Source organism: Diaphorina citri, unplaced genomic scaffold (assembly GCF_000475195.1).
Source record: "Diaphorina citri unplaced genomic scaffold, Diaci psyllid genome assembly version 1.1 scaffold1047, whole genome shotgun sequence".
Taxonomy (NCBI): domain Eukaryota; kingdom Metazoa; phylum Arthropoda; class Insecta; order Hemiptera; family Psyllidae; genus Diaphorina; species Diaphorina citri.
The window spans coordinates 63,511-74,727 of record NW_007378477.1 but is presented as its reverse complement, the minus strand read 5'-3'; the positions used below and the strand labels follow the sequence as shown (position 1 = coordinate 74,727).

The 11,217-nt window shown below is 35.1% G+C and overlaps 1 protein-coding gene and 1 long non-coding RNA gene across 2 annotated transcripts; both read left to right on the top strand.

The window, feature by feature from the left end:
• Positions 1-366: 366 nt before the first annotated feature.
• LOC113469378 lies at positions 367-1,681 on the top strand. Its single transcript, XR_003392816.1, has 2 exons — positions 367-1,315; positions 1,405-1,681. It is a non-coding gene; the product is annotated as an uncharacterized LOC113469378 (long non-coding RNA).
• Positions 1,682-8,075: 6,394 nt separating this feature from the next.
• LOC103513930 (transcription factor 12) lies at positions 8,076-9,801 on the top strand. The gene has a single exon (XM_008478786.3). It carries the CDS (start codon positions 8,091-8,093, stop codon positions 9,747-9,749), a length of 1,659 nt encoding a protein of 552 aa, XP_008477008.1. The 5' UTR covers positions 8,076-8,090; the 3' UTR covers positions 9,750-9,801.
• Positions 9,802-11,217: the final 1,416 nt, after the last annotated feature.

The window sequence follows — 11,217 nt, the reverse complement described above, 5'->3', positions numbered from 1 at the left end:
AGTTGAATTTTTAACGTTATCGATTACCTACATGATGAAAGCCGAAAAAATGCTGTGTACAGACATAGAGAGATTTTTTCTCTCTTTTTGTATTTAAATAAAATTATTAAATTAATTCTTATGATATGAAATTGTAAAGTGTCAAGTGTTTTTGATGAAGCCTTCTCAAGAGCGAAGGATGAATGAATAATAAGCGACAGAATTGAAAGAAGTCATATTTTTAATATGTATGGTGTCGGCACTTTTGCAGCACTCCGAATCAACTTGAAAATATTTCATTTCAGCGGGGGGGATTTTTTTAGAACTTTCTTTTTCCTATTCTATGTAGTGCACTTGTGTTTGTTTGAATCTTTGAGTTTTGGACGCAACTCGGATGATAAATTTCAGAAATGGGACGCAAATCGGACGGACGCAACTCGGATTTCACAGTCGGGACGCAAGTCAGATCTCCCCACCTGGGCTGTGGTGTTTGAAGGTGCCCTCATAAATATTAATTAATATGGTCCTAATTTACTTTGGTTCTAATGAGATTTTTGTTACCAAGTAATTGCCCTATTATTTTTAGATTTATCTATCCGCAATTTTCTACAAAAATGGTTAGTCGGGGAAAAAATCTTTTAAGCAAGTCTAGGAAAAGAAATTTTAGGGAATGTTAATTTATGGTTCTGAGATTAGACCAATCATACTCATATGAATGAAGTCAACTTTTGCATTTATAGCCTTAACAAAATGCGTATTTAAGGTTTGGCAATCTTGGCATACGATATATTATGTACCTTTGAGCAGAGAAGACGGTTGGTGAATCTCTTGTTACAAAAAAGAGCAACCGATTGTCTCACTTACGTATTATGTCCTGCAAGCTCATAAATGCCCATTGATATGAATGAGGCTTTTTAGTGTTTACTTTCAAATAATAATGAAACATTTTGCTCTTTCTTTCTCTCTCTCTTTCGCTATTTTTTTATCGTGTACATATAGAAATTGTATTTGTCTTCCAAATTGAAATCGGCGATGAATATTTTGTGATGTCGAAATCGCACCACACTGTAAACGATTTGAATCCCTTATGTTTAGAAAAGTGTTCTTTAAACCAGTTCTAGGTTTTTCCTTCATATTGAGGTGAGTGAAAACAAAGAATTGATCTTTATGAGATTTCATCCAATTTGATCGGATTTTTCCGTTTTCATCATCTAAGATGAAATTTTGAGTGGAATCTCGAGACCGAATCTTTGATTTTGAATTCCCTAAAAAAAGAGTCGCTCTTTCTGAGATTTCATTCAGTTTGTTGGATATTTCATTGTGATAATCAATATAGGTGAAATCTCAAGACCCCCTAAAAAAAGAGTCGCTCTTTCTGAGATTTCATTCAGTTTGTTGGATATTTCATTGTGATAATCAATATAGGTGAAATCTCAAGACTGAATCTTTGATTTTAAAGTTCGATATCCTGAATCTCCTATTTTTAGAAAGCATTTCAACTCGTTTTCTACTCTTTTGTGCTTCAGCTTTTCTTAACCTGTGGATTTCGTTTGGGGGAGTTAAATTGGAGAAGGAACTCATTACTATCCGATGCCAAATTAGGCGAATTGTGTTTGGTTTCAATTTTTTGAAGCCATTTCTGGAACTGTTTACTTTTATAAACCCAAATCCGGCACTTCCGACAGGTCGTGTTTCTCAAAGTTGAAAATCAAAACTGTGAAAAATAGAGAACCTCACAGTCGATTTCATGTGATATCATTAATTTATTCATTGTTAAAAATAAAAAAAAATAATTCAGTATTCAGATGAACTCCGTAAAATGATAAAAATCCATCAGTATTGTAATGTGAAATCAGTGTTATTTTCCCCTTCCAAGTCAAGCAATGGAGAACAATAAAATAAGATATTGGATAAATTGGTGAGAAAAAATGTTAGGAATTCTCAAAGTTGAAAATCAAAACTGTGAAAAATAGAGAACCTCACAGTCGATTTCATGTGATATCATTAATTTATTCATTGTTAAAAATCAAAAAATATAATTCAGTATTCAGATGAACTCCGTAAAATGATAAAAATCCATCAGTATTGTAATGTGAAATCAGTGTTATTTTTCCCTTCCAAGTCAAGCAATGGAGAACAATAAAATAAGATATTGGATAAATTGGTGAGAAAAAATGTTAGGAAAAAGACCTTTGCGTATGATGTTTCAATTACCGAGGTCATGTATCCCAATAGAGAGCTAATCCAAAACTATTCATCCTTATTTGTTTTGGATAGCTCAAAGACAGGAGACAATGTTCCCATTTGATTTCTGATAGTATACCTACTAATCCTTTGTTCGGTTTGATATAGATATTGGATAAATTGGTGAGAAAAAATGTTAGGAAAAAGACCTTTGCGTATGATGTTTCAATTACCGAGGTCATGTATCCCAATAGAAAGCTAATCCAAAACTATTCATCCTTATTTGTTTTGGATAGCTCAAAGACAGGAGACAATGTTCCCATTTGATTTCTGATAGTATACTAACCCATTGTTTGGTTTGATATGACAGTATAACGCGATTTCAAATGAATATTTCTTGTACTTAATCTCCCTGTACTTTAATTTTATTTTAATTTAAAAAGAAAAATCAACTGATTTTTCCCCCTTGCTAAAAATTATTTGTGATTTTTTGTTTTAATATTTATTTAGCCGTACTTAAAAATAAATTTTTATTTATGTGTAATTTTAATTTTTAAATTGTCCTTTGTTTTATTTATTTTCTTTGTATATTTCTGCCCCCTCCCTCCTTCCTAGTGCGCTGTAAATTACTGTCCCATTGAAATGGCCTATTTTTTGTTTTATATCTAATCTTTCTGTAGAAAATCAGGTTTTTTTATGACATCCATCATTTGGGATGGATGATTTATTGTGCAAGAGCTCTTCTCGAGGCTGACTGAGTTAACCATGTCAAATGGATTTCTATCAGGATATTGCGAGAGCAAATCAACTACTGAGGTCATGTCAAATATTATTTTTTTTTTTTTTTTACTTTTTTACATTTAAGATGCGTGTTATGAGCATTTAGAATAATCCTAGCTGATTTATAGCTGTACATAGTATACATATGTTTCGATATATTTGCTATTTTGCTCATTTGACATCAGTCCTTTTGTACAAGCAACCATGGTTTTAATTTTTCGAGTCCATGTGTCTCGAAGTACCTATGAACTTTTTACTTTATGGGTACTAGAGAGTATTTTCCAATATTTGGAGCTTCTAAAGCTCTAAGAAAAGCTGCAGTATGCATGCAGTTCCTTGGTGATTTGTCTATTTATTTAAAAAATGAACAACGCTTCTGTATTTGGGTACATTATTTATTAGGTATCTTCCTTCTTTGTTCTAACATATTAATTGGTTTTTCCTTTGATTTCATTTTCTAAACGATCTGTTAATATTGAAAATACATTGATATAAATAAGTACATAGTATTATAAAGGTATATAATTTTTATATCTAATTTAAAATATTATAGAATATTTATATATATTTTTTAACATTTTCTCAAAATTCTGTTCAATAGTTTGTTTTTTGTAAGCATTAATCTATTTCCTTTATACCTAATTTTGTTCTTTGGAGTTTTCTTAAACTTGCTGCTCTTTTTTTCTTTGAATGGTAATGTGCAGTGTGGACTCCGATTTATAATAACCTACATATGTACATTCAAAAAGTACTCGAGTTTTCTCTAGCTAGAGGTTTTGGAACCTGTTCCACTGTTTGAAGCTTATCTGGATCTAAAAGCACACAACTTTCTGGAATCATGTCAAACTTCAGATTAGAGTTAGACCATGTCGTCTTTTCGCTGGTATTACATTGCTGATCGCAACCGAAAGTCGTGACACGTGATACTTGGTCTTTACCAAGACCTTAGAAACATGTGTGCGCCTGGTATACAATAGGTATGCAATGTGCCATACTAAAACCACCCAAAAACCATTTCGAAGTGAAAGTTATTTTGAGATTTAAGGGTAACTTACAGCTGGAGATTGAATATTCTTTAGTTTAATTAGGAACTCAACATATTAACGCCAAGAGAAATAACCCAGTACCTGGGCGGAGGAACACCAGATGCGTCCAAAAATCCCAAATCATCCGATTTGCGTCCTAACCCATCATGTCAAACTTCAGATTAGAGTTAGACCATGTCGTCTTTTCGCTGGTATTACATTGCTGATCGCAACCGAAAGTCGTGACACGTGACACTTTACCAAGACTTTAGAAACATGTGTGCGCCTGGTATACAATAGGTATGCAATGTGCCATACTAAAACCACCCAAAAACCATTTCGAAGTGAAAGTTATTTTGAGATTTAAGGGTAACTTACAGCTGGAGATTGAATATTCTTTAGTTTAATTAGGAACTCAACATATTAACGCAATGATCTAAACTTTTTTCAGGAAAAATACTATTCTATTAATTTTTAGCCCGTCCTTCCTTTATTATTATTTTTCATGAACATTTCAAGCACATACTACTGGAATAGTCCTCTAAAATTGAACTTTTCTTGTATCTTCAGGTCTTTGTATCAATAGTAGATTTTTTCCCCTTCTGTCTTATTTTTTTGCGCAAAAAAATATATACATTTTGTAAGATTGTCTAATGTTGTAATTATTTTTTTTGTCTACCTTAAAATTCATTTCCCTATAAAAAATAATAATTTGTACATAATTGAATTCTGTTCAGATAAATAAATATGACAAAATTATTAAAATAAAATATTTCACATGTCTGTTCTTACTTCTAACTTTTAAAAATGAAAATTTGAAGAGGACCAATCTGTAAGTTCATTTTGCCAACAGTCGCATAGGTCAATGAGATAAATGCTGCTGAGTTTTACATACATCTGAAACACAAATTCGGCTCAGTATGGAAGTAGGTAGATATTAACGCAATGATCTAAACTTTTTTCAGGAAAAATACTATTCTATTAATTTTTAGCCCGTCCTTCCTTTATTATTATTTTTCATGCACATTTCAAGCACATACTACTGGAATAGTCCTCTAAAATTGAACTTTTCTTGTATCTTGAGGTCTTTGTATCAATAGTAGATTTTTTCCCCTTCTGTCTTATTTTTTTGCGCAAAAAACATATACATTTTGTAAGATTGTCTAATGTTGTAATTATTTTTTTGTCTACCTTAAAACTCATTTCCCTATATAAAAAATAATAATAATTTGTACATAATTGAATTCTGTTCAGATAAATAAATATGACAAAATTATTAAAATAAAATATTTCACATGTCTGTTCTTACTTCTAACTTTTAAAATGAAAATTTGAAGAGGACCAATGTGCACGTTCATTTTGCCAACAGTCGCATAGGTCAATGAGATAAATGTTGCTGAGTTTTACATACATCTGAAACACAAATTCGGCTCAATATGGAAGTAGGTACCTGTGAAATGAACAACAGGTTGAACGAGAATAGCTCAAATCAAAATGATTTCTAACCGAGTCGAGAAATATCCAAGTAGTGAAAATGCTTCCGCTAAGAATCAAAATGATTACAAGAGCCTCATTCAGAATCAGCGTTTTATTACCACGTATATCTTGAAGAGTTATTGAAATTATTACTCGGATAAGAATCTTCAATTTTTTTCCCTTTCAAATTATAATAATATAATTAAACATTATTTTACCATATCAAGTTAGCGAAATAGCCTGTATAACTAATGTATAATATACAAATATGCAAACCCAGTAGCTGGCGGTATAATTTAACAAGTTTTTATTTAATAAAATAGGCATTAGCATTGGGATTTCTTTTTACAAAACTCAAATCGTACACAGGTAGCAATAAAAATATATGAGAAGTTAAAATTTAAATATTTTTTTCCTAACATAATGAATGGTTGCAATTTCTTTGCAAATAATTTTATATTTTTCTTTTCATATTTTTCGTTGAATTATTATTTTATGGAAAGAACTAGTGGCGTGAATTCGGTGTTTGTTTTCAAAAAGCATAATGTGATGATATGTGCAATTGTGCATAGATGATACCACAGTACCACATGAAGACACTAACCCAGTACCTGGGCGGAGGAACACCAGATGCGTCCAAAAATCCCAAATCATCCGATTTGCGTCCTAACCCAAAAAACGTCATCCGAGTTGCGTCCGTGGTACCTGGAGATTGAACCTATATACTTGAGACCATAAAGTAAATAAATAAGTATATAACGAACAGGGTGACCAAAAATAACTGTATAAAAACTTCTGTGTGCTATAGGCCTCTAGGAAAAACGTATGGATATGAACATGTATGCTGTTACTATTATTTTTGTATACCTTTCTACATATCGTCGTCGTCGTCCAAATTTCACTACCGTGTAAGTCGATTTTTGGTAAAATGGTTACCAAAAGGCTTGTATGTGTGTACGTATTTTTGAAATCATAATTCTTTCCGGACATAAAAAAAAAAAAAAACAGCTCGGTAGTTTACCTACTATATGACAATGTTTAACACTCTAGAGATCTAAGGGTTAGGTGGTAGAGGAGGGCTCGGGCATTAAGGTCGCCTTGTGATTGCTTTCACTAAGAGTCCATTCATTACTATACTTTAGGAAAAGTAAAATAGTTTTCCATTTTCGGAGAAGTCTCTTGCTTTTGCATTGGTCTAAATTATCTCAAAAAGTTATAACCATCTCCAACAACTGTAAACTGTCAGATGATGAGAATTCAGTCCCCATATCAAAGGCTTTTGGTCTAGGGGTCTTTCCAAGATTTTTCAAGCAGAGACAATATTTTCTCAAGTGAAATGTCCATTTGACCCCGCTTCCCTTCGGGTCTGATTTTATTACACTGCCAAACCTTACATTAGTCATAATAAATATACTTGCATACATACCTAATAATAACGTACCTACATGTGTTGGTGTGTACGTACATACATTATTATTTGTGTTCCACGATGATTAAATTATAATAAAAATAATATAAAAATCGTGACTGAGAATAAAATATTTCCATTAAATATCGGATGAAGGAAAAACACATGTGTTATTTCCAATGGTGCAGTTGAGAATTGAGATTGTAAGGTTCTGTTCTGTTCCCCGAACTCTCAATTTAAGGTGGTGTTCTATTCCCTGTACTATACTTGGAAAAATTTTCATACTGGGGCTTTAAAACAGGTTCTGGACTAGGAATTAGTGTGTAAGAGTTATAAAAACTTTCTACTCTTCAGTGAACTACTCAGTCAATGAGTCAGAAGCCAACTCCTTATATGTAAAGGTAGATGAAGAGTGAGTTACATGTTTCGGGATCTGACTCATTAACTGAGTGATCCAATGAAACATCTCTATTCAGACACTCTTCACTTCAAAAACGGTTTCTGTTGCGAATGTTGCGATCCATTCAACGCAGAATCGTTAAAATGAATTTATTTTTCAGTGTATGCTACCGTGTAAGTCGATTTTTGGTAAAATGGTTACCAAAAGGCTTGTATGTGTGTACGTATTTTTGAAATCATAATTCTTTCCGGACATTAAAAAAAAGACAGCTCGGTAGTTTACCTACTATATGACAAAGTTTAACACTGAATAACTTCAGATTTTCATTAATAAATAGGAAATAGTTTTTACTTCAGATTTTCATTAATAAATAGGAAATAGTTTTAACTCTCTTCTGAGAAGTTGCCAAAATCGACTTACGTGGTAGTGGACATAGTTCAGATGACGATATCCTGAAGCTCATTTGATAACAATATTCTGAGCTTAAGCTTCAGCTTAAATGTCACACATGGGATGCCAAAAACACACGATTCTTGCAGAGCCTATTTCCTCGGTTTATCACAGCTAAATGGCCACCCTAACCGCCGGTAGTGCTATACACCATACGAGTTTAGAGAAAAACCGCCTCAATGTATTGGTTTTCCTTACTTTTAAACTTTATTTTCTCTCGATTATTGTTGTAGAATTTCACAGAATGGTGTTTGACGCATGTTTAAAGTAAGTTATATGATAACATTTATATTTATTCATTTCATAAAAACTTTCATACTACATACATAGAATTATTACTTTTATGAAAACCCATCTCTCTTGTTACAGATATAACGGTGCAGCAGACATGGATAACGGAATGTCGTACAGTAACAGTTATGCCAATAACAACACAGACTCGTTCAGTCCAGACTCGCCTTATTTTCCATTCATAATGCCTCCTGGCAGGACAGTACCTCCAGCTTCTATCAAACGGAAAAGAGAAAGTATAGAACCTCCTGAGAATTCTGATGTGGATGGGGCGCATGGATGGTATGATGAGTTTGGTCAAGCTTCCTCACCTCGCTTTGTATCGCACAAACCCAACCCCAGTAGCATATATACCGATCCTTACTATATCAACAACACAGGGGGAGGTCCTGGGGACCCCTGGGCAGGGGGTGGTCCCATCCAAAGTCCATCACCTTATGCTGATTACAGTTCTCCTCCAGAACATGCCATTTCCACATCCAATCATCTTTCTCAGAACTTGTATCCGCCGTCCACGCTACATCTGCCTCCAGAGAACATGGGCTACATGTCACCTTCTGGAGGTCCCGCAGACTCTTCTAATATCTCATCAATAACTGCCTCACCTCTTCCCCCTATGTCTACTATTCGAAATCCGGCGGCGGCATCAGGTGTTCAAAGTCCTAGCTTATACCCCGGACACAACAGTCCTATAGTTCAAACCACAGGTCCAGGACCGGGTGACACAGTAGGCAAAGCCCTCGCCTCCATATACCCCGCCGACCAAAGTGCGAGTAGTTACAGTTCGAATCCTTCCACACCTGTAAGCTCTCCACCTCCCTTGTCAGCTCAAAACAGTGAATGGGTCTCAGGACCGCATGCATCTTCCCCACACTTTACTTCCGACCATCGTGGACTTCATATGTCTATACCTGAGCAGCAGAGACTAGATGAAGCCATAGGATACCTGAGAAGCCACACCGAAGGCATGGAAGAGTGTTTGGATGATGCCATCAATGTGATACGTAACCATGCAGACGGGCAACTAAACTTGCCTGGGCTAAGCCATCCATCACCCGGGGGATCTCTCCTCTATCATCAACACCTAGGTAATTCTCATGCAGTGTCTAGTACTGTGGGTGCTATCCCTGCAGGCTATCTCGCTGGTCTCGCGTCTTCCTCCGACACCGATGGTCATATCAAAATAGAAAACATTGCCAATAGTTCTAAGAAACGAAAAGAACTTACCATTGACACGAAAACGGAATCTATTTGTAGTGATCAGATGAATAGTGTCACTTCCCCCACCAATTCAACATCCAACAAAGGATCTAAGAGATCGCGACGTTACTGTTCCAGTGCCGACGAAGACTCTGAAGATCCTCAGACCAAAGCCATGAGAGAGAAAGAAAGACGCCAAGCCAATAATGTTAGGGAAAGAATTCGAATTAGAGATATCAACGAAGCTTTAAAAGAACTGGGTCGAATGTGTATGGCACATTTGAAAACCGATAAACCCCAAACAAAACTAGGTATTCTAAATATGGCTGTGGAAGTTATCATGTCTTTAGAACAGCAAGTTCGCGAAAGGAATCTCAACCCCAAGGCAGCCTGCCTAAGGAGGCGTGAAGAAGAGAAAGCAGAAGATAGTGTAGGTCCCAAGCTAGGACATCATTTATCAGCTGTATCGCAACACATGGGGATTCAACCTCCCTCATTCCCCAGCATGGCTCCTAATGCACAAGGTCTTATGCCACAACATGATGGACCTCAGTAGCGATTGCGTGTTCCACCCAGGTGACTAGGGTGGGGTCAGTATCTTCTTGCCTAGTATTATGTAGATAATTCCTTTTAATTTTATTTTTGTACGATGCTTTACAATGATTTTGTAAAACCAATTAATGTGTCTTGTGTCCTACTTGGTCTTCACTTTAATTTGATCTCAATTCATATTTCCTTAGGTATTCTATATCTATCATTATCTATTGAATTCCTTTCTTTTTTTCTCATTAGCTCCATTACTATCATAGTCGATGTACCTATCAAAATAACTATTAATTGATAACCTTTAAATACATTTAAAAAAGAAGAGAAAATAAAATCAAAGCTTTGCAATCATAAACAGTTGAGTATGTATCGTATTGCAAACTACATCTAAAATATAAGTGAAGGATCTTTTAGTCCCAATTCAGCAGGATGAGCAAACTCTATTCTTTCTGTCAGTGATAGTTGTAAAAGTCAATTCTAAGAAGAGTGAGTTACATGTTTCGGGATCTGACTCATTAACTGAGTGATCCAATGAAACATCTCTATTCAGACACTCTTCACTTCAAAAACAGATTCTGTTGCGAATATTGCGATTCATTCAACGCAGAATCGTTAAAATGAATTTATTTTTCAGTGTATGGGGAAATGGGCCCCAGTACCCAGGGCCTTATTCCGCTATAACAAGTATGATCATCTGTTGGTTTACCCTGTATAATTGTGCATAACATATCGGTAGTTGCTATTCTGATGATAGGGTTTAGGTTATCGTCTACAGATGTAATGCTACCTGCTTGAGGAATTACTTCAAAGCTGTGTATAATTGTATAAATACAGCTTAATACGTACATTTTTATATCGCTTTTGGCCATGGGGAATTTTGCTACTGTACGAGAGAACCCCCCTCAACACAAAGTAGCAAACTACTTGAGATCTGATTGAATCGACGCAAAAGAAGGTTGAAACAGTTTGCTAGTCAGCATTGGTGGTCTAAAGCCGCAGGTTGTGGGTTCGACTCCCGACTTTGCTACCGGACAACTCGATTGTTTTATTTTTCTTTGATATATCTGTTTTGTTTATTTTGTAGAAACATAGTTTCCTTGCCAAATGAACATCGTGTCTATTCCTGGTTGTTTTAACATGATAAGCAAACAACCTATGACGTATATTCGCCTATTTTCGCCTGTTCCCGATGATCTGGGATGAATAGTTATACAGGTAGATAAAAAGCTATGTATCTAGCGGGGGAGGTAGTATAGACACTGTTTTATACATAGCAGGACTGATCAACGTGTCGCAGAGGCCTCAGATGGTCCGCGAGACCGTGAAAGAAGTTTCATGAAATGCCCTGTCAGCTTTACAGCCTTTGATACTCTCGCTGACTTGAATCGTCCAAATCGATCCTAATGTCACTTGGGATCAGCTATCCTAATCCAATGGTACCTGTATCTCGCGTAATAGAGTTAAATTATCTATAGATT

Bases quoted from the DNA above. Each gene is read 5' to 3' on its own strand.
- LOC103513930 (XM_008478786.3), top strand. From the start codon at position 8,091: ATGGATAACGGAATGTCGTACAGTAACAGTTATGCCAATAACAACACA.